The following is a 24,339-nucleotide window of genomic DNA, read 5'->3' on the forward strand; positions in this document are numbered from 1 at the left end:
GAGGGAGTCAGAGCTAGAACACCAATTACCAACCACAGGCTTCCTGCTGTAGGGAGCTGATCCAGAATTGTCGTTCTGGAAAGGAAGCACTGAATCCTTCCTTCTTCTGAACTTCCCAAGTCCATCCATGATTCAGAGATACCGCCTTCTCCCTCTGGGATTTTCTGTGTTTCTGGTAGTGAATTGTTGTATTTACTGCTTCGTTGTCTTTCAAGAGCTGATCATTTAATATTCTTTACCGAGGCGGGGGGACTTTTGTTAGATTTCAGAGATGATTTTGGATCTTCTTGAAGCATTTCCAGAGTTCTTGAGGACAGTAGCTCTCGTCCTGGAATAAGTTTCTACCTTTGATCTGCGTGGATTGCTTTTTCGGGCTTCCGAGTTTCTCCGCACCTACCTGTAGTGCGGGCGGGCACTTGGGCTGACTGCAGAGCGGAGCTGGAAGAGAGCCGCTCTGGGTTAAGCAGCTCAGATCTTTTCAAAGCAGGATTTATAAAAGCATAATTGAATTTGTTTCACCCCCGTGGATTCCAGTGGGCCCGACAGCGCAACAGGTTTGCAGATTTCTTTTGAAATTCTTTTTTTGTTTTCTCCCTCCCTCTGTCTTAGCAAAAGTAAGGAATCTGTATAGCAGGTTCACGCTCAGTTGCTTGGCTTTTTGGCACTTCTGAAGACTTTGTAGGATTTTTTAAACTTGGCCTCAGAATGCAGCAGGCTTTGTGGATGAAGTGCATGTATAGTTACTTAAGCGTGCGCATTTTAAAATCTGATGTTTATACAAGAATCTGAAGTTTCATAGGAGCCTAGAAATACCCCGATCTCCTCTACTCTGCTTTATTTCCCCCTCTCCCCCCTCCCCCGCCCCCCAGGGTGCTTAACTTAGAGCCTGTGACTAGCCACCCCCCACTCCTCCTATCTTTTATTCCCCACCCCCTCAAGGAATTTGAAAACGTGTTAGGAATAGTCCTTTGTTTTTCTTCTGAATCCTGAAGATTACAGATTCTAAGGTCTGGATATTAGTCTCCACAGCATGTTGAGGAAAGTCAGAGTGCTTGATATTCTCAAACTGGAGAATAAAATCTGGAATCCCTAAGCAGGAAAGGAAAGTGGAAACAGAAATATGAATTTTAACTGGGAACATACCTGGAAAGTTAACCTCAACAAGTATCTCAATATGGAAGTTGGGAGAGATTTTGGTATTCAGATTTATTCTGTCCTATGTCAAAGATATATGAATTTGTGCCAAATTTTACAGGCACTTTTGGCGGAACACAAAAAAGTATATTGAAGTTCTTAAAAAGTATATAAATTCAGTGGGCCTAGAACTCTGGGCTAGGCTGAAATCCAATCTAGCATGGACATTTTAATGCATTCATGCTGTAGCAGCCTTAGACATCCCTCCAGGTGTGGCCTGATTAATTTCCACTCTTCTCCTATTAAGAAGAAAACCCTATCGTGGTCTTTCGTCATTTAAAATTGACACTTTTTCTGGCTTAAAAGGGGCCATCTCTTCATGTTCTGAGCCGGAGCTCTTCACTGGCACCTGTGATGCCCTGCCTTGGCTGTCCCCTGGGTTTCTGTTCACCAACATTGGGTTTAGTGCCTCAGAAAGCCGATACATATGGAAGACCATCAGCAAGTGATCTGACAACCAATTCATGCTGGATCTAAAGCACCTTTGGAAAGTTCAGCGGGCAGTGGTGGTGTTTCTGTATCCGGAGACAATGGGAGACAGTGATATACCGGCCCCAGAAGTGGGCTGAAGAATACCCTCTTTTCCTCTCCCAGTCCGGAATGCTATCTGTGCTTGGGACCACACTGTAGAAAAAGGAAGGACCAGGATTCTGACTCGGCTTTCTGAAACTGAAGCGCATCTTTCCCCCTCCATTTGCCGGATCTGAGAACCTGCCTTTGGGATTAGCTGGTGGCAGCAGTATGCATGGCCGAGGAGCATTGATGCAGCTGGTAGCATGAGTGGTGGCCAGCAGCTGCAGCTGGCTGCCCTCTGGCCCTGGCTGCTGATGGCTACCCTGCATGCAGGCTTTGGACGCCCAGGACTGGTGTTGGCGGCAGCAGTGGAGTCTGAAAGATCAGCAGAGCAGAGAGCTATTATCAGAGTGATCCCCTTGAAAATGGACCCCACAGGAAAACTGAATCTCACTTTGGAAGGTGTGTTTGCTGGTGTTGCAGAAGTAACTCCAGCAGAGGGGAAATTAATGCAGGCAAGTATACCTTTATTCCATTTTACCTTTATTCCATTTTACCTTTATTCCATTTTACCTTTATTCTATTTTACCTTTATTCTATTTTACTTTCCATCTGTTTGAAATGATGCCCGTTTTTTCTCTTGTCTGACAAACCAAAACCCATGCAAGCGTTAGCTCTGCTTCCTTCTACCGCTTAGCTTTGTATTGCTTCATTCTTGTGAGAAATTGCTTTATTGGCAGTCTAAAGCAAATTCTCATTTTATACTTGAAGAAATATACACATTCTGTATTTTAGAAGATAATTTGCTCATTTTAACTGGTTTTGCATAATCTTTTGAGGTATACATAATAAAAATTTTCTTCACAAATATGTATTTGGGGCACTATTCTTGATAGTTCAGAAATACAAATATGTATTTAATAGATTTGAGGAATATAGTGTACATCCTGTTAAAATGTAAATGTTAGTTTTAATGATCAGGAGCACCCTGAAATTCTAGACTGCCCTTGGAGCATATTTGATTACAGTGTCACTTTTAAAATTCAGTCAAGCTCGGACACTATGGCTGGCTTCCACCACGTGTGGCACCCATTGCTAATCCTCACATGGAGAGGTCTAGGTCACAAAATGGACCCAAAGTGGGAACCTGCCCCTGCTCCTTCTGGACCAGTTTTAAAGTGTACAGTTCACAACTTTAAAAGTTTATTTGATATATATTTTTTGAACTCACAGAGCTTTTCCTGACACAATTTTGTAGGCTTCCGGGAGGTAACTCATTCACAGACTATTCTTTTCGTGTTGAACTTAACTTACTGGGGCCATTGGCTTCCATAGACCAATTGCTCATTCCTACGGTGAGGACAGCGCGTGGTGAGCTGTGCCTTTTTAATGGGCAAGCTACTGTCTTACTTCATAAAAAGATGCTGCTTATTTATTAAAACCCATTTGGCAAAATGACACTCCTTGCTGTGGCCATTGGAGGCAGGCTGGCTTAGGCGAGGGGTCTCGGCATACAAAGTCAGATTTTCATTTTGTGAGATGTGTGGACTATGAATTTTAGTTCATAGTCATATGAATTAAAACAGAAAGAAGGTAAGAACATGAAATAAATTACAGAATTATTTTTCAAACATGAAAACTTTAACTAGTCATGGTGACCCCCATGTCTTTAATCCCAGTGCTCAGGAGACAGAGGCAGATGGATCTCTTTGAGCCTGAGGCCAACCTGGCCTACATAACAAGTTCCAGGACAGCCAGGAGACAGAAAGAGACCATGCTTTTAAAAAAAAGAAAAAGAAAAAAGCATGTTTATATATGGTTTAGTGGTTCTGCGTTGTGCTTCTTTGGCTGTATTTTGAAACTGGAATAAAGGAAGAGGATAAAGAGTTGAAGTAGAAGGTTCTCCTGGTTGGAAAGACAGACTGACAAATGCCCTTAAATCTGACGTGTGTGAGGGGCTAGCATCTACATTAGGCTCTGGGATGGGATTAGGCGTATTTAAAAGCTGGGGTAGTAACTCACTGGGGACAGAGTGGTGTGACCTTGTCTCCCTGGGGTGCCTGCTGCGTTGTGAATTTTAGCATAGACAGTTTTACCATTAAGCCATCTGTTTGTATCTCTGTAGTCTCAGGGAGCCACACTCAGATCCTGTGACAGATGTTCAGTAACTTAGTGATCTGCTCCGAGAGACGGCGGCCTCCGTCAGGTCACATTGCTTGTTTTCTGTTCGGAAAAACTCTGGCCTAAAGCGTCTGTGTTTTCCTAAAGGGAATGGTACCTGAGAAGGCCTGGTAATGCCTGTGCCACCATTATTTTGTCAGCCTTTCTTGTATCTTCTCTTATTCTGCCTTTAAAAACCACTAACCTCCAGTGTTCTCTAAACATTGCCTAGCGAACTCTGGGAACAGGATCCTTGTCGTTCGATCCTTGGAAGAACTTCCAGCTTTCTCAGTGGACAGCTGTACATCACTGACGATTTCCGGGCTTTTCTTTTTCTGTCCATGTGTGCTTCTTTTAGGTTTTTCAATACTTTTTATGGTGGCTTAGTATTAGTCACTGAGTATGTCTGTTTGGGTCCTGTTACACTCTCTGTGAATCAATTTTTTTAGTCCACAGCAGTTAACTACATTTTCTTAATCACTCCTGAAGACAAACTATTTTTTTTAAATAAACCTTGTAAGATATATATCCTTATACATTATTTGATTAACTCTTTCAAAGAGCTCTGGTGTTAGGGACACTTGGTTTGTGCGTCTAGAATCCATGCTGTTTGCTCCTTATCAGATTACACTGCAACCCAGTTTACCCTTGGGACTGGTTCACCCAGCCTTCCCTCGGAAGTCCTGCCTCTGGCCCTCCGTGTGCACCGTGGCTGTCTTGGTAGATGCTGTGTCCCCATAACCCAGATGGATCAGTCCTTGTGGCCTTCTGCCTATGAATTGTTCCTATTAATCTCTAAAGATTCAATTGGGTCTTTGTAAAAGTGAAGTACTACATACAGGAAAATTGATTTAAAAAAATGGTTAGAAAAAAGAATAATCTTTTCCATTTTCCCAAATTAATGCAGGATGCATACACCTTCATGAAAACCAAATTAATTGGATGTCATTGTTTTGCTTTTTGTTGTATTTATTGTATTTCATTGTATTGCCTTTTAACTTTCCTTAGACAGATGGAGCCGTCCCATGACAATGCACCCCCTTTTGTTTAAGAATAATATGGACCATGCAACTGCCTTAAAGATAATTTTCTTTTTCTCAGCTTTTTCTGATGGTTGTAATTCTCCATCATAAGCATTTAAAGACATAAGCATTTAAAAGCCAAGCAGTGATGAATTTTTGTCTAGATTCTTACTTCTCACTCCCTATGTTTAGATTTCTCCTTGGTAGCAGTAATGTCTGGGGTCTGTTTCTCTCTGTGTGTCTGTTTTTCCTCGTGTGTGTGTGTGTGTGTGTGTGTGTGTGTGTGTGTGTGTGTGTGTGTGTGTGTAACCCAGGGCCTTCCACATGCTGGGTAGATGTTCTGCCATTGACGAATGTCTTCTCCAAGTCCTGGAGGGAAGTTGAAGGAGGCGTTGTCTTTGCTGCTGCTGCCGTCTATTTCTCATCTTCTCGATCTTTCTCATCTTAGTCCTGAACGATTATATTCCTGCTTTGCCCTGAAGTCTTTTCTTGGAGTTGCTGTGCCATGAGGACCTTCCTGATGTTAGCCATCGTCTTTGAAGTGGCCAGCTCTCGGGTTCCCTCTGCAGATGCCAAATCTTTCCTCCTTCCTCTTCCTTTCCTTCCGCCTTCCCCGCTGGTCTCCCATTCCGTTTGTATACTTAGGTTCACTGACCACTGCCACTCAGGACAGCCGTTGTTTTTAACTAGCCCTCAAAACCAAAACAAAGCAATGGGTGGAGGAGACTTTCAAGCCCTCCTAATACTTGGTGGTGATTTATAAAGAGTATTATTACATGATGGTGATTATGGGTTGGGGATTTAGCTCAGTGGTAGAGCGCTTGCCTAGCAAGCACAAGGCCCTGGGTTCGATCCTCAGCTCAAAAAAACAAAAAACCCAAAAAAACAAAAACCAAGAAGCATGATAGTGATTACAACCTCTATATATTATTTGTTTCCTGATCCCCCCACTGCTGATGGAAAATACCCTAGAACTGAGCACTGTCTGATTTCCTGTTTTCTGTCTTGCTTATAATTAATTAACGTTTGTGTCTGTTGTTATTACCTAGCCATATTTTGATGCCACATCTATACACGGTTGTCCTCATATTTTCTTTTAAGTATTAGAAGAACAACTCCAGGTGGTCTCTGAGCAAAAGAATACGAAGATCTTAGTGTAGCACTTGGGAGGTCACCAACTCTCTGGCTGTCGCTGTTTTCCTGCTCAGCTGGTTGTCCTGGATTTTCTTAGACTCCAGGATAAAGTTATGATCAAGATTAGAATGTGTTGCCTGGAGGCAGCAGCCTGCAGTGGGAGCCGAGCCTGGGGTGGTTTCACATTTGGCCCCAAACAGGGAGTGCCTCCTGGACAGATTCCCTTTGCCAGTGTCTGGACTTGCCTGCTCGTCTTACCTGTCCCTGCGCGCGCACACTTACCCCCTTTTGAATTTTCACTTTATTTGTATTGAGCACCAGAAACTTTCAGATTGGAGTTTTTGGCCGGTGTCAGCGAGACAATCCTCTCTTGCAAGCTGTAAACCTTAGGAGCTAACTGACCCCACTTAGTTATGGGATTGGAACAAAGTAGCTTTTACCTCGGTGAGGGTCAGGTCCCTTGTCTGTGCCAGTGAGGGATTTGAATACAATAGCTACCAAACGGATACTGCACGTTTTATATGTGTTAGCTCAATGAATTATCACCATCACTTTATGAGAGAACGTGTTCTAAACCTGTTTTCTCACATTTTTACAGAAAAGGAAACTGAGGACTTAGTATCTCTAAGGTAATAATTAGTGAGTAATTGGCATACTGGAGCTTGAACTGCAGGGCCCCGTGGTTCTTCAGCTGTTAGAACACCAGAGTGCCACTGTCAGAGGCTGAGGCTGGACACACAATATTCGACTACCTTCTAATGATTTCTGTCTTTCTATTTTTCCTCATTTTGAGTTTGATTTGCAGAAAAGTGAGTCAACCAGAGTGTTTATCCAGTATTTCCATTACATTACCTTTCTATTCATTTTAAAATGTGATGACTACTAACACAGGAACGCAAAAAATAAATTTTGAAATAGTATGCATTTAATTGACATTGCTTAAGTGAGTTCCTTGGATGCAGATTTCAGAGTAGATTTTATGATTTTTTTTTTTTTTGGCTTTGCTGCCAGCCTTTAAAAGAACTACAGAGTAAATATTCAAGGTACAGTCAACTCTCAGTTATTCATGTTAATGGAGGTGTAGAAAAGATAATTAATAATTGACTTTGGAATGTAGTTAGAAATGCCCTATCAGATACAAAGTGAGCCCAGATATGAGTCCTGCTCAGGGCCTTCTGGATTTGGCTTTGTGTTACAAACCTGGCATCCAGAGGAGAAAAGAAGTTGAGGGGTATTTTTAAAATTTTTCTTTTGTGTGTATGAGTGTTCTGCATGCATGTCTCTGTGTGGGTACCTCTTGTGTGCCTGGAACTGCAGAGGCCAGAAGAGGGCGTTGGATCCCCTGAATCTGGGGTTGCAGACCATTGTGAGGTGTCACGTGGATGCTGAGAATCAAATCCTGGGGCTCTCCAAGAGCAGCCAGTGCTGGAGTTGTCCCTCCAGCCCCTGCAGAACAGTTTTAATGATAGTTTTCAGATTGAGAGGGATTCTCTTGCTGAGTGTGGCGGCACAGGCCTGTAATCCCAGAACTCAGGAGACTAAAGCCAGGAACATCATGAATTAGAAACCAGCCTAGACTACATAATGAGTTCAAGGCTAGCCTGGGCTATTGAGTGAGCTTCTGTCTCAAACAAATAAAAAGACAAAAATAACAAAACCAAAAAGGTATGTCTTTTATAATTACCTATAGAGTAGATGTGTGTGTATTCTGTACTTCATATAGAAATGAAAAAATTTAAGTTCAAATTTATAAATATCTTTCACTGATAGGAATTAATGAATGAATTGTGCTTCAGCTATTTATCCCATGTCTGTGTAGTGCTCATCTAGCAGATTCTCTGCACAGGCATTTGCCTGGCTTGTTCTCAAGTGTGTGGAGGTCATTTTCTTTAACAATTACTCACTTTACTTTTTTATACAGGATTGAAACATTCCTAAAGAGCCAGGTGGTGGTAGAGGTAGGCAGATCTCTTGAGTTCAAGGCCAGCCTGGTCTGCAGAGTGAGTTCCAGGACAGCCAGAGCTACACAGAGAAACCCTATTTCAAAATAAATAAATAAAAAAATAAAAAACAGAGAAGGAAAAAGTATTCCTAGAGTTCATGTTTTTTGGGCCAGTTGTGGGTTTCTTTTTTTTTTTTCACTTCAGTTTGAGGCCAGCCTGGGCTACAGAATGAGTTCCAGGACAGCCAAGGCTACACAGAGAGATCCTGTCTCAAAAAAGCAAACAAACAAAACAAAACAAAACAAAAATACCCTCTAAAAAAATCTTTAAAAAACAAAAGGAAAAAATGTATTTTTTTTTTATTGTTTGTTTATTTGAGGCAGAGTAGACATGTGTAGACCAGGCTAGTCTGAATTCACTATGTAGACCAGGCTGGCTCTGAACTCACAGAGATCTGTCTGCCTCTGCCTCCCAGGTGTTGTGATAAGGGTGTGAGAAATCTTATTTCTAAATCCATCTGAGGAAGTGGATTTCCATGGGTCTGTTGTATTATGTAAAGAGCTAAATTGTTGTTAATGGCGGAGGCAGTTCCTTCTTGGATATATGTTGCTCAGTGTGATAATGGGTCAAGAAAAACGTTGATGAGGTAGCTTCCCAGCTTGATCTCAGAAAGCCTTTGACCTGTGTCCTGGCCTGCACTTACTGTTGTCCTGGGAACTGTTAAAGCCCAAATCTGTACAGCGCCCCTGCTCCCTTGCCCCGCCCCCCATCCTTTGTCTCCAGGCACTCAGCCCTTCGGTAGACTCGGCATATTCCCACCCCGGTGGGTCTTCTTGTTAGGCCCTCAGCCATAACCACTTAGACCCCAGACACTTTCTTCTAGTCCCCCAAAGGCCATCCCTAGGTGTCAAGAGGCCTCCCTCCACCATTCTGCTAAAGCTGCCTCTTGTTCCCTCACGGCCCATATTCTCCTTCCATGATTTACTTTTCTTTTCCAAGTTATTGTCTGTAATAAGATTTTATTTTGCTAGTTGCCCGCTTCCTCTTAGTAAACTATGAACACCATGAAAACAGATTTTCTCCCACTTTTGTTGAAAGCTATATCCCTGGAAATTGTGCCGGTTATATTAGGTAGAGCCTTAGTTTAGCACTTGCTGTATGCTGAGTGAACAGAAGAAACTGAGCTGAGAGGTAACTCTAGGACAAAACAGGTTTACTTATCACATTTCAATTATTTTGACTTATTAACAGCCAACTATTTCCTTGATTCTTTCTAAATCAAACATGGCTATCATGAATAAATTTGATAGGCTCCTTTATACAGCATTTTACTGTATTTGTTTATCTGTTCGTTAATGGATTGATTGAGATGGATCCCCAGTGTGCTAAGCAAACTGTCTCCCTAATCTACATTTCCAGCCCTACTGAGCACTTACTTGTTTGTGTGTTTGTTTTGTTTATGTTTGTGGATCGCTTTGTTTTTGAGGCGAGGGTCTCACTGTGTAGCCATGGCTCGCCTGGAGTTTGCTGGGTATAGCAGGCTGGCCTTGAACTCGCTTTCCTCCTGCCTCTGCCTCCTAAATGCTAATATTACAAAACCCGGCTCCTGACTCAGCATTTATTTCATAGATAGTTCAGCCTTTGCTTCTTAGGAAATTCTGGTTCTCCAAGAATGAGCAGTGGGTCCTGATTTGAAACCTTTGATGACAGGATATTATTAGCATGTATCTAAAGGACTATACATACCTCTTAGCTCTTAAACTTGTGATTCCTAACTCTGGTTTTGAAATACCTTAAAATAGTGGGTTTTTTCCTGCCCCCCCTCCCTCTCTCCCCTCTCCTCTCTCTGTCTCTGTGTGTCTGTCTGTCTCTGTGTGTTGCTAGGGATTGAAGCCAAGACCTTGTGCGTGTTAAGAAAGTGATCTAATTAAGCTATATACTCGCCTCTAGCCTTGGTATTTTTTTAATACAAGACTTAGCAGCTTCTTTTGTTTTTAAAGAGCAGATAAGCTATTGTACATATTCTAAGCATTATAGTTAGAGAAAATTTGTCCCATGATTTTTAGTATCTTAGAATTTGTGTTGAATTTGCAATTTTAGAAACACCAAAATCATTTAAAAGTTAGTTTTTTAAAACTGTAAACCTAAAAGCACATATTATTTCTCAAGATGGCAAATTAGAGAATGTAGAAATTCTGATCCCTGAATTAAAAACACTGGTTGTTCTTCAAGCATTGTTTATTTTTAAATCCAGACTACTTGTGTCATGAGGGGAATGGCCACAATGCAAGTACAATTTGAAGTTGAATTATCAGGTATCTGTCAGCTCTGCACCACTGTGGACCCAACCAGGGCCTTGTGCAGATGAGGCAAGCTCCTATCCATTTCGTGCATGCTGTTATCCGGAAAGGCTGCTTTTCATACTTGTAACTACATGACAGTTGAGAAATGTTGTTGTTGTTGTTGTTGTTACTGTTGTTGTAGAATAATTTGGCTGAAACCAGAGGCCCTGTGTTTGATGTCTACTACTTTGGCTATTTCCCAAAATGTGCGTGAGGATGCTCGATCTTTGTTGTTCTTGTTTTTCCAAAGACATTTTCTGAGATGTGGTCAGTTAGCCACTCTGAAAGAAAATCTGGTGGTCCGGGTTCGTGCACTCTTAGTTTCCATGTCCACGTAGCGCTGTCTGATACTCTCGTGACCGCTCCTACCCTGTGAGGGCTTCGGAGCCCGGTGTCGGAGTCAAGGTCTTCTTCAGCTGCTACAGTAAAGTGGTTTCGGTGTGGGGGGTGGGGAAGGGACGGGGAAGCACCAGGCAGGCCATGTGGAAAATCATTCAAGTTCAAGGTAGGAAAAAATACCTAGTCCATTCTTTTCATTTTACAGATAAAAAAATTGAATCCAAGAAGATTACTGTTTATCAGCCAAAGATCTGGTGTATTTTATTGGCTGATATTTTTAGCCAAGTTTATTCATTTTTAAACAATGTGTTGTTGTTGCTAGAAATTAAAAACCTGACAGTCTGTTAAGAAGATACTTGGACCTGGTGGCATACACCTCATAATCCCAGAATCTAGAAAACTTAAGAGAACTCCTGTGAGCTTAGGGCCAGTCTAGGCTACATAACAAGTGTGAGGCAAGCCTGGGCCACATAGTAAGACCCTCTGCCAAGAAACACAAACATTTAAAATAAAAAATAAAAAAAAGCTATGGTGGCCCCCATCTGTGATCCTAGCACAAAGCGGGGCTGAAGCAGAATTGCCAGCCTGGATCAGGGTAGCCAGGGTAACAGAGTGAGAGCCTGTCTCAGAAACAGCAGCAACAATAACATTTAAAACAAGCAAGCAAGCAAGCAAACAAACAAACAAACAAAAACCAGGCCTGGAGAGGTGGCTCAGCAATTAAGAACACTGGCTGCTCTTCCAGAGAGAGGACCTAGGTTCAGTTCCCAACACCACTATCTGTAACTCCAGTTCCAAGGGAAGTGATGCCCTCTTCTGACTTCTGAGGGCACGGGCATGCTTGTGGTGCATGGACATACATACCAGCAAACAGTTATACACATAAAAATCATATTTTACAATGCAGTGATTGATTAATTGGTTGATTTTTAAAAGACAGAGCATTGGGGATGTAGCTCAGTGGTAGAGTGTTTGTCCTGTATACGTTTGTCCCTAGGCCTGAGCCTAAGTAACAAGGAAAAAAGTTCTACCTATAGCAGACTGTCCGCCATCTATCTACCTATGGTAGTGTAGACTGATAGTCCTGGGACTCAGGAGGCTGAAGCAGGGGCATTGTAAGTTCAAGACTAACTTGGGCTATAGCATTAAGACCCTGTCTCAAAAGAAAGAAAAGAAGATATTACAGACTGCATCGGATGTCTTTTATCTTTGATCCCTAGTCAACTAGAAGGCATGCATACTTTAAAACAAATAAATCAGGAAAAAAAATACTTTGTCACAATTTAGCATTACTTTCTGTGGTTCACGTCATTTATTCTATCATAAAAATCACTGCCGACCACATGTTCTGTAACCTGGATTGTCTGAAAGCAGGATGCTCTTGGAAGTCTTGGCTGAGAAAACTCATCCTAAGTGCAGGCTGTGTGGGCCTCCCTGGATGTTGACACTGTAATCCCCTTCCTGGGGCGGTTACTACAGGAAGTGAGGGCATAGCACCTTACTCGGGTCCTGCTGAGGAGATGCATCTTAAACACCAGAAGGGCAGTGTGTGCTGAATGGCAGAGCAAAGTTCCAGGCCTAAAAGCACAGAGCTCCAGTGTTTGTTTCTCCAGAGTTGGTCACATGGCTGTAGTGGGCGGGGCCTGTGGCTCAAGCAGGAAGGCACTAGCCTAGAGCCATGAGGCCCTGGGTTCAGTCCCTAGCACCACAGGTAGGTAAATAAAAGTGAACACAAAATTAAACAAAACGAAAGGAAATGACTGTGGTAATTCAGCCTTGAGTTCCCTATAGTTAAAGCAAAACAAAGCAATATTAAGTTTTAAACCGAGCAATTTCAAGTAGCTTAAAGATGGAGAAGAGCTGAAACCCAGTTGCCCCTCATAAATGTGGGTTCTAATGTTCCCTGTAGAATCCTGCATCATTGTGCTCCTCACCGACATTCTCTTCAGAAGTCCAGATAGCTAAACGTGCTGGCCTCCATTCAGATCACAAACTGACTTTCTAAAATGTGCAACAAGTTCCTGCTGATACAGTTAGCTTTAAATGGCATTTTATAGAGTGGGAACTTGGAGTTGATAATCTCAAGTGTTTTGGTTTTGATTCTTCTCAACCTGAATCCCATGAAGGAAAAAATAATATTTATTGTATAGAAAGCGAAGTATTTGCATGTATCTCCACTTAACAACAACAACAACAACAGTCTTCTTAATATAACAGCTCTTTGAGACACAATCCCATGTCTCCCAGGCAGGCTTGAACTCCACATCTAGCCAGAAATGATCTTGATCTGCTGGTCCTCCATCTCCATCTCCCAAGGGCTGGGGTTATAAAACAGAGTATTACACCTGTTCTTATGAAGGGCTGGGGCCAGGCGGTGGTGGCGCACGCCTTTAATCCCAGCACTGGGGAGGCAGAGGCAGGAGGATCTCTGTGAGTTCGAGGCCAGCCTGGGCTACAGAATGAGTTCCAGGACAGGCACCAAAACGACACAGAGAAACCCTGTCTCAAAAAACAAAAAAACAAAAAACAAAAAAAAAAAAAAAAAAAAAAAAAAGAAGTGCTGGGGATGGAAACCAGGACCTTGTACATACTAGACAAGCGTTCCACTGATTGAGGGGTACACCCTGCAGAGCTGTTTTTTTTTTTTTAATAGTTGGTTTTAGCCATGGTTTTATGTTAGTCCCGTTTTATAAAATCTGTTGGTTTTAATATAATATGAGGGACTCTATCAACATAACCTACTATAAAGTTAGTAAAGTGTAATGGCATGTACATCCTTTGATTACTATTAGATTTCATCATTATATCATTTGGAACCACTTAGTTGATTCCTTGGGGTATATACGAAGTCCATAGGTGCCTTATGACCTTTTCAAAAGCAGAAGTAGGCTGGATGTGGTGAGCTGTCATCTCGGCAACTGGGATGTGGAGGCAAAGAATTTCCTCACTGTGCATTCCAGGCCAGGCTGTGTAAGGCAGTGAGGTCCTGTCTCGAACAAACATACCTAAAATAACAACAAACAAGCCTTCCTGCCTTTAAACTTTTAGAATTATTATTAATATTATTCTAAAACTAGGTATAACATAGGCCAGACATGGAGGCTCACATCTGCAATCCCAGTACTTGGGAAGCAGAAGCAGGAGGATCAGGAGTTTAAGACAGTCTTGATCAGCCTGTCTCAAAAAACCTAAAAAATAAAAATAAAAATAAAAATAAAAAAAGTAGAAATTAAGCTGGCGGTGGTGGCACACGCCTCCACACTCGGGAGGCAAAGGCAGGCGGATCTCTGTGAGTTCGAGGCCAGCCTGGTCTACAGAGCGAGATGTTCAGGAAAGGCACCAAAGCTACACAGAGAAACCCTGTCTCGAAAAACCAAAAAAAAAAAAAAAAGGAAATTAATTTAGTACGTTAAAGGATTATATATGTATATTCACACATGTAAGTGCTGTGCCTGCATGAGTTTGTGCTCTACCTAGATCCCTGGTGCCACAGAGGGCACTGGATCCCTGAAAGTAGGATTATAGACAGTGGTGATTCACTGTGTGGGTGCTAGGAACAGAGCCCGGGCCTGGAAAAACAGCCAGTACTCTTAACCACTCAGACATTTTTCTAGCCACTTAAAGGGACATATGTCTCATGTACCTATCTGTTCATCCATCCATCATTTTTTTTCTTGAACATGCAACTGCCTCCCAAGTGTTGTAATTATAGATGGCTTCACCATGCAGGAGTGTTTCATTCTTTTATCTGAGGTAAAATATGTGGTAGATGCTACAACCCCCTGCCCAGTCTGATTAAATTAAAGTCACACAGTTTTATAGCAGAGCCTCAGGTCAGCTCCGCTGTCTCTTTGTCTTGCTCTTTCCTTAACATTCCTTAACACAGAGAAATGAGTCTTTCTTTTTTTTTTTTAATTTATTTTTCTATTATCAGCTTGATACAGTATAAATTCTTATCCTAATTGTGAAATATTTCATTGAGGCTTGCCCAGTAATTGAGTAAAACCAAAACTTATTATAAGCCACAGTCATCCTAGGCCCCCCCCTTCTATATATATAGCCTCCCTGGTTCTGTGGGTTGCAGTCTGATTGTTCTTTGCTTTATATCTAGAATCCACTTATGAGTGAGTACACACCATGTTTGTCCTTCTGGGTTTGGGTTACCTCATCAGGATGATTTTTTTCTAGTTCCATCCATTTGCCTGCAAATTTCATGCTGTCATTGTTTTTCTCTGCTGAATAGTACTCCATTGTGTATATGTACCACATTCTCTTAATCTGTTCTTCAGTTGACGGGCATCTAGGTTGTGAGAAATGAGTCTTTCTCTGGTGGTTTTGATTTAAAGGTTCCTTTGGTTGAATTGAGGACCTTTACACTAAAAATCATCAAAGCTGTTCCCAGCCCTGTGATGGAATCGTGTTATTGTCAATCAATAGGCAACGCCTGAGGGAATCTAATCGACCCTTTAGAAAGACCTGGGAGTCCAAGGAGAAGTGTGATTCTGAACTTTCAAAACCTTGTGATCGGGAATCACTAGAGATAAGCTAAATAACCACTAGCTAAGGTTTGGGAGCATTTGGTAGGTGTTCATGCTGAGAGGGTGGAGATGGAGCCATCTGGTTAGTTACTATGGCTTCTTACTAAACCGTGACTATCTGCATTGTGTGTCCCCAGAAGACTTCCGCCTGCAAAACAAGAGAAAGGCTGCCGCAAGTTTGTGAGACCCACAGTAGACACAAAAGCGCCTTCTCAGAGGCCAGTCAGCAGAGGCAGCTTGTACAGGCAGGCCTGCTCCGCTCCAAGACTGGGAGTCGGATTCTTTCCCCAGGGGGTTCCCAACTAGTTTGCACTTCAGAAAAATCTTTTCTTTCTCCTGCTGTTCACGCCCTGCAAAGAATTTTCTTCTAACCAAAAAAAAAAAAAAAAAAAAAAAAAAGTTTTATAATCAAAGATCCTCGTCCTTAGTTGTTGGACATCAAAGGAAGTTTGGAGGAGACTGGGATTATGTAAGTGCCCCGAATTCATTCTGAATGCAAACTTGCAACATTACCAAGTCCCCCAAAGGACGTTCCTAGAGCCGAAGGAGATCCTATCTAACTACATCTTTACTCTTGCTTGCTGTAGATATGCTAGGGTAAGGGACAAGTGAGTTAGCTCCTGTCTTTGAGCTTGGACTTATCCCCGGAATGTTGGGTTTGGAGCTGCAGACCTCCTAGCAGAGACCACCCACTCTGTGGATCTGCTGTTTTAGAACCTTCTATTTGGAAACACCAGGCCCTGTGGAGAAACATCACCAACAAACCGTCTTTTATCCTTCAGTGTTCCCACTCTCTCAGGAACTGGGTCGTTCTTTCTGGGCAGTTGATGACATCACCGAATTTTGGGAGCCACATTCTCTGCATTCCCTACTGTCTCTGGGGTGTTGATGATGTCACTTTCTCCCACAGAGGAAAACCTCAGCACCCCGAGGGCCTGACCTCAGTTCTTGGCAGGTAAATGAAGGAGGAACTGACTTTTAGATGTAAACTGATTTTGTCAGGCCAAAAGAGCCACGGCCGTCTTCGGTGCGTCACCACGGCCCTGTCGCCTCGTCACCTAGCGAGAACGAAGACAGTAAATTCCGGAACTTTTTCCGGGTGAGAACAAAGACTCACTTGACATTTTTGACTTCTACACTTGTGGCTGCTCTAGGACATTGGTCACTGAGCTTTCGGCTCCCTCTTAACTGCCCATCTCTTAACCCAGGAAATTTCTAAGCTTTTGAGAACCTGTTTCTAGATTATCCAGTTCTCTTTCACACAACAGGTTAAGAACATCATTAAGAAATGATGAGTAAGGCAAATTTGGCGAATTATGTCCAGAGCAAAGCACAGTGCCACCTTGACCTTAGCTTTGTGGGTGTGAACTGAAGAGACTGCCCTCAGACAGAGCGGTGGTTGGGAATCAAATTCCAGGAGCACCCAAGAATGCTCAGATTCCAATAGCAGCAGTCCCCAGTGCTCCCCACAAGGATTCTGTGAGCACCCTCAGAGCCTTTTTGTGGTGTCCTTGTGGTTAAAAAAACATCATCAGTTACAGAGGTTTGCCCCTACAGGCAAACCTCAGAGAAACATCACTTGTCTATCTTTGCCACCAAAAATAATCTTTTATGCTTTTATTCTTTTCTGAACTAACGTGTTACAGTTTTATGGGTTTTTTAAAAGTCTTTTTCATAGGCTCATCAACAGACTATTCTCAAAAGTTTTTAAAAAATTTTATTGTGTGTGGGCACGCTAGAATTTTATGCCAGTGTGTGTCACATGTGTGGGGGTGCCTGTGGAGGACAGAAAAGGGAGACTATACCCCAGAACTGTAGTTCCAGGCAGTTGTGAACCACCCGATGTGGGTACTGGCAACCAGACTTGGGTCCTCCTTAACTACTGAGCCACTTCATCAGCCCTCTGCAGTTTTAAATGCACTAGTTTGCTCCAGGATAGTAATGCAGACTCTGAAATAAGGGAGATTTACCAGTTGATTCTTACCTGTTCAAGATCAGTCAATGGCCATACTACCCTGACCATGACTGATGGAGGAAGTTAAGCTAAGTTAGTAATTGGATGGGAGAAAACAAACCAGTTTGGGGGCAGGGGTATAGGGGAGAAATGTCAGGACATGAAATTCCAGGTGACAGGAAGACCTCCACCTCGGAATATTAGCATTAGCATTTGGAGGCTGTAATGGTTCACACTGTCAGTCCCTGCACTCAGGAGGCTGAGACCGATCTCAGTGAGTTCAAGATCAGCCTGATCTACAAAGGGAGTTCCAGGCCAGCCAGGACTACATGGAAAGACCTTGTCTCAAAACAGTAACAACAAAACACAAAGCCAACAGACCAGCCAGAACAACAACCTTGCCTATTCCGGTGTTAGATTATAGAGTTTTAAAAAACTCTGTTTGGACCATATGACTAAAGTTTACTGGAAACAGGAGTCCTGCTAGTCTGGGTAAAGACATGGGAAGTTAAACTGTATGGGAGGAGGCCAACCTGCCGCTGCCTTCATTTCCAGTCTTCTCTCTCCTGAGTTGTACACTTGAACCAAATTTAAGTTGCTATATAAAATGCTTGTGCTTTCCAAGTAATGTCATTCCTTAAGGTATGGGACAGGATTTCACAGTTTGTTTCCATTTTTGTTGTTTTCTAAAAGGGGAGTTTGAGTTGGAGACTGTCTGGCATGTTTCCACACCCCTGCCATACCACCTGCCCTGGCAGAGACAATGGAAGCAGAAGTCGAGTCTTTACAGCTGCACCTGCCTGGTGAATGGTGCCAGCAGATCTGGTTTTCTCCTGTAGCTAAACTACCCAGAAACTGTACTAGTTCCTGGCACCCGGATCGTGGGTGCATGGCTGAAAGCGTGGAGGGCCTCATGTCAAGAGGACAGAGCAGAGCTAGTTCTCCCAGGGACATCTTGTGTAGGTTTTGCCGTGGCCTCCAGTGATGATTGTATTGTTTGTCAGATGGGGGAGATGGAACTTTCTGGCTCACCTGGTTTTCAAGACTTCTGTAAGGATCATGTGGCAACTCGATGTTTGAAACTTATCTCATGCAATTCTGCATCTAACGAGCTCAAACGAGGATGCTCTATCCAGAATAGAGGAGGCACATCTTCCAGAGGGGGCCACCATGTGGCGTTCGCAGGGCTGAGAAGCTGCTGGTTCCCCTTGCTGGTTCTCCAGCAGGGTAGGTTATCTACTTGGCCACCAGATGAAAGCTCTTCAATTAGACACTCGTTTGGAAGGCGGCAAAGCACACCCCTGACTATTTTTTCCCCTTTTCAATTATCAGAGTGTTTCTTGGGTTCCTTCAGGGCAGAATTACCTCCTTAGCTTTTAATTTTTGTGTATAACTGGAAGCATTCTAGCCTAAGAACATAATTTCTATAACCGATCAAATAATTGAAGATAATATGCCCCAAATGGTGCTATTTGCATGCCACCCCCATCTAATGATAGACTGTGGGAAGAAGGCCTGAAGGGCGCTCTGCAGTGAGTGTGGACATCCTGCAGTCAGCAGTACTCTCGGTGGGCCTGGGCTTTAATCTCAGCTCTGGTCCTGCTTAGCTAGCTTCATGACCTCAAGGAAAATTGCTTAACCTCTGTGAGCTTGTGTCCTCATGAGTGAAACCGGGATAATAGGAATAAATGGCCTGATCACCTGGAATGAAATCCTATGTGAGAACCATCTTTGAAGAGTGCACGTGTAAAGTATTATTATTAACAGCAGTTAGACTTGGGCTCCTTCTCATTCATCCAATAACTGTCATAAGGATTAAAAAGTGTGGGGGTTATTTAGAGACAGTTAACTTGTTTGCTATTATCCCTAAATAGCCATCTAGGCTATCCGAGTTTTAACGTGACTGCCAAGATAAAGCTTTAGCTTTACATTTCTGTGGGTCAAAGGATTGATTAATGTTCCAGTAATGTAGTGCAGGCAGTGGCTTGGAGAATGACTAACCGTGAGTTCTGGGGTGGGGACTAAGTTCTGCGTCTGTCTTGGTTGCGCTGTGGTGAATCACTTCTCTGCCCCGGACCTCGGTACATGTGGCCATTCTACATCAGTAAGCCATTAGCCTCTGTCCATGGTCAATAATCGGATCACTGGTGCCAAGCAGATGTGCTCTGCCTTCCCACGTGGACTGAGGGGTCCCAGAGCTGCACTAAGCAACACGCTTCCGCTTTCCCTCGACTCTTAGAGCACTGCATTCCGTTGCTTAGAAGCAACTGCTTAGAACTAACGCTGAAGCTTCTTGAGTTTCCTGTGCAGCCTGCAGCAGCCGCCTCCTAAGAGCTGCAAGGCATTCGGGATTGCGACGGGGACTAATTTACCCAGTTCATTAGGCCGTACTGGTCCCAACATGTTCTCCGAGGCTCAGCAGATCAAATTCTATATCCTGCTTGGAAAGTATCTCCATAGTCCCTGAGCCTCATCTGAGAAGAATTAGATCAAAATAAGAACAAAGCCGAGTTCTAGCTACAACATCTGTCAAGTATTGGGGGCCCTGACACTTTTTTTCAGGTAAAGACCGTTCCTCCAGGGCATCCCTGAGATGGCCCTTCTGTGGGATGAAAAGTCAACGTTCTGTAGCCTGTTCCCCAAATAGATAGATAATGGGATAAAGGTAATTACAGGTTTTCTGGTCTTTTCTACTTACTAGTTCTCTGTCATGGTTAAACACACACAGCCTATAACTCAATTACCGTTATTAACCTTTCAGCACTTGTATGGTATTATAACTCATTTCAATCACCAGCACAAAACATCGGGGGCTAGGAGAGGGGGTGGCTGGGGTGAGGTGGAGAGGAGCAGATGTTTTCCGTTTTACTACTGGTTTTTAGTAGCATCCTCCTCTCTGAATACACTTCAGGGAGAACACTGTTTTCTTCCCAAGGCCTAGTAAAGATTCGTGAGTGAAGTTGGCAAAGCAATTGAAGCTCTTTGAAATAAAGGCCGGGATAAACACTGAACATCGCTGTCACTCTCGTGAAAAAGGAAAGCCAGCGCGTGATGCTTTGGGGCGGTTCCAGCGGTCTTGTTTGATGTGTCTTTGTGACCTTTACCTCTTGATATCTTTATGCATTTATTGAGGCTGTTGGACAAAGTCTTGAGGTCCTAAGCCACCGGGTGGTAAGAATGTAAGAATGAATGACGGTTGGCCTCTGCTTCTCGTTATTTTTGTTTGCTTTTATTTTAGGGGCAGGGTTTTGCTATGTAGCCCATGGCAAAGAAATGGGCTCAAATCCATGAAGGTAGCACCTGCCAGCCTCCAACCTCTTGCGTTTGCCTCCTAAGTGCTGGGATTATGGGTATGTGCCACCAAGCCTGGCTAGCCTCCAGGTCTATGGGTGGAATTTTTTAAAACATTTTTTTCTGTCTTTAGACACCTTGTTGTTCCAGTTTGATAATCCTAGTGCAAGGTTCATTTAATCTGTTCATTTGAGACTTTGTGTCCCATTGTTAATAATCTGTGAGCTGATGTTCTACAGGATATTTTTCATTAAGTAAAATAAATATGCATACAGAAGTAGAACAAATAGTATACTAACTAGAACATTTCTATATTGTGCTTCTGTCCTGCAGATAGAGACCTAAGACTCTCCTGGGTAGCTTCTAAGTCTAGTCCATTATTTCATGTTAATAATGTCCATGATAATATGCTTGCAGTGTCATAAAATACATATACTAAGTTATGTGTAATATAATTTATTTAGGTAAGAAAATGCACCAGTATATTTCAGAAAGGGGTTCGAAACTACAAATTGAATTTTAAAGTACTTCCTGGTTCTTAGACAGGTAAATAAATCACAAAAGTATCATTAGTCAGGGACCTGTGCTAATTAGAATATCCTATTCCTAATTAGCAAGTGTATTTGAGAATCCGAGTCCATTCTCCGTGTGTGTGTGTGTGTGTGTGTGTGTGTGTGTGTGTGTGTGTCTGCTTCTCTCTCTTGTTTTTCTTTTGCAGTGCTGAGGGTGGAATACAGGACGAGCACTCTCCTGCTGAGGCCTGTCTGAATCAGACGCCTCACCCTTTTCTTCTCTTCTTCATACTCTTCTTTTCAAATGTCGTCCATTGATGTTAAGTTTGTGGTGTTGCTGTGTTTTATACAAAGGGGCATGTTCTTAGTAGTCCCAACTGATGAATTGTTTGTTTTACATTTTTAAATAGTTAGCCTACAGTAACATTTGTTTGTATGCATGTACACATATTTTAGCCTTGTAATTTTTCAGTTGAGTTTGTTTGTTTGTTTGTTTGTTTGTTTGAGACTAGGTCTTACTATGGAGCCTTGGCTGACCTGGAACTCACGACGTAGACCAGACTGTCCTCATCTCATAAAACGCTCCTTCCTCTGCCTCCCAGGTACTTGGATTGAAGGTGTGCGCCACCACACCTGGCATGGTTGATTTTTTTTTTTTTTTTTTTTTTTTGAGGCAGGGGCTTGTGTATCCCAGGCTGGCCTGTAGCTTATGTAGCTGGCCTTGAACTTCCAATTCTCCTGCACCTGCCTCTTGAGTGCAAGGGTCACAGGCAACGCAGGTGTGTGACATATCTCCTCATTTTCCCTCTAAGCTTTCATCAAATCAGTGCAAACCGGGCCAAAAAAACAAAGCAACAACACCTGGGCCTTTCCACTGGCACCAAAAGAACTCAGGTTCCAGAAGAACCTGGAGTCAGGCTGGATGTGTCGTGGCAGTGACCTAGAGGAAAGTTTGTGAAACTGTCACCATATCTAACTTGATACTATAGCAACACTGACTCTGCCATGGTAATATGTATTTAAAAACAATAAAGAAGATTTTAAAAAAGAGAAGTGTTTAGATTATCTTGAACATAAACATATAAACAGCTATGTACAGATATATGTATTACATATATTTGTAGAGAGAATACTCTCCCCCTTTGGGTGTTTTGAGACAGGGTTTCACTCTTAGCCCAGGCTGGCCTGGAACTTATGTATTCCAGGCTGACCTCTTGCCTTAGCTTTCCAAGTGCTGGGATTATGCTGAGATTACAGAGGAATGCACCACCATGCCCAGTTTAGAGAAAATCTATACGCATACGTTCATATATGTCATATACATACATACACACACATGGAGAGAAAGTTTTGTATGTGTATGTATACGTACACATAGGGTCTTATGTATCCCAGACTGGCCTTGAATTCGCTAGAATGACCTTGAACTTCTTAAACTATGGACCAGTTTCGTAAAACAGCTGCTTTTGGAGATCCTGCAGGAAAATTAGCTGTCTGTCCTCTGAAAATTTGCCTGCTGAGACAGATGTTGGTCATCTGCAAAATAGGTGACCATTTGACCCTCTCTGGTTGGTGTCCTCCAGTCCCTTCTCCTGCTCATAATCTTAGCTAATTTCACAAAATGAAGTCTAGTCCTTTTGCGAATGAATGGCTCTCCCTCGTTCAGTGTGAGCATCCTTTCCCAGGTGTGTTGGTTTGAACTTACATCATGATCCCTCTCGTTTCTCCTCTGTCATTTTCCTTCTTCGGGCTTTTTAAGAATCCGTACCCACTGGTAAATCAATTGTTTTTTTCACTATTAAAAAGGAAAAAGAGTCACCTCTGCATGCCCCCCATTATGTGGATCGTTTAGGTGGGGTTTTGATGAGCAGGCCTGTCCTTCTGTGCCGATACTGCAGCAGGGTGGCTGTCTTGGTTCCAGTAAATGTTTTTAAATGCTGTTGCTGTTGAGTAAGTTAGTTGGTCTGCTGCTGCTGTTGCTCACTCGGAGATGTTTCTCTACAGGCTACAGTAGCACGCAGCTGCACGGCATGCTGGGGTACATGCTGACCAGCGTCTTCCCATTAGAAAGAGCACTTTCCCATCTCTATCAGATGAAAGTTTAGATTTCAGAGGAAATTAGAAAATACAGAACATGGCAGAGAAGATCTGAGGTGGCAGCATCCGGGGTTTTCTCCGTCTCGGTGGTAAGGCTGCGTCCTTGGGAACTTGACAGTGAAATGATAGTGTAAACAGGCACCCGGCTGCAGCTGCTTCTGATAGCTGTTTCTAAGCAGCAGTGCCTGCAATCTAGAACAGTTCTAGTTAGACAAACCACATTTCTCTCTCTTCATCGGTAGAACCAGCACTTTTTTTTTTAAGTTTAACACTAGATCTTTAAAATGAGAGATGTTGCAATCTCTCTTCCAAAAAAAAAAAAAAAAAACATCTCCGACTCTTGTGTTTTATAGCTTGCTGATTTTATTGCCATGATGGATTGACTTAGCAGGGATTCTGACCATCTACAGGAGCTCAAGTGTATGCAATAATAAACTATCCTTCACAAGAGAGGGGTAGCTCCAGGGTTGTAGCTATGCTGGTAGGTTTAAATGCATCTCAGGAGGGAATTAGATCTGTTGTCTGGCTTCCTGAGATGGGTGTATGTTTAACAGAACAGAACACTTACCATTACCCCAGACTGCCTGTATGGACTGCATTCTTTCCACAGTCTCTGGATAGACAGGGATGGTCGTCACAGACTTCTCGACTTTTGCTAAGCCAGTGCCTTAAACTGTTTTCTCCAACGTAACTGAAGATCCTGCTTAATATTTGTTGGTTTGCTAGTTCCCAAAGGCCGAACGAGGCTGCAGTAGCAGTCTTGTGAAGAAGGAAATCAGCGTTTCTTATCTTTTTTCATATATTGCCAATCTGTCCAAGCAAAGCCATTCTATGGAGCACTGATAAGGAGTCCTGTTTTTCTCCTGCTACACTTGCCCATGCAGCACATGCCCCACTTTGGAGAATCTGTGATAGAGTTTCAGCCTCCTAGGTAAGGTGGACTATCGGTAAATATAGGTGAGCCGCTGTACCTCCGTGGATTTTCCCAGCTCCAGAGGAGAAAAGAGAAGAGCATGGAAAGGGTTATTTTCCCCCCAATAGTCCTAAAGTTCAAACACAGCTGGCCTCTGGGCGGTGCCAGTGCATCCGGGGCAGCCCTGTTGGTGGAGAAGTGGCTGCCGTACTGTGCCCTTCTGTTGATAGTCTCTGAAGTCCTTTGCCCGTCCCCAGTGGATCGTTGGCCGAGTCCTGTCTTTTGTTAGGCCTCTTTGAACTCTTGTGTACTAATCTGTCTTACAAGTGGGGGCTCTGAGCAGTGGGGTGGTAAGTACACACCATGCGAGGAAGATTATTGAATATC

General features: G+C 42.9%; 1 protein-coding gene across 2 annotated transcripts in view; it reads left to right on the forward strand.

The window, feature by feature from the left end:
• Rnf43 (ring finger protein 43) overlaps positions 1-24,339 on the forward strand; it is a 72,837-nt gene continuing 48,498 nt past the window's right edge. Inside the window, exons 1-2 of one of the 2 annotated variants that reach the window (XM_042282573.2) lie at positions 1-554; positions 1,501-2,222. In XM_042282573.2, coding sequence (XP_042138507.1) covers positions 1,971-2,222 — 252 coding nt within the window. In that variant the 5' untranslated portion in view covers positions 1-554; positions 1,501-1,970. The remainder of the gene's footprint in view (positions 555-1,500; positions 2,223-24,339) is intronic. The other variant, XM_076577645.1, reaches the window with a different exon arrangement.

The sequence above is a fragment of the Peromyscus maniculatus genome, chromosome 8, assembly GCF_049852395.1.
Source record: "Peromyscus maniculatus bairdii isolate BWxNUB_F1_BW_parent chromosome 8, HU_Pman_BW_mat_3.1, whole genome shotgun sequence".
Lineage (NCBI taxonomy): Eukaryota > Metazoa > Chordata > Mammalia > Rodentia > Cricetidae > Peromyscus > Peromyscus maniculatus.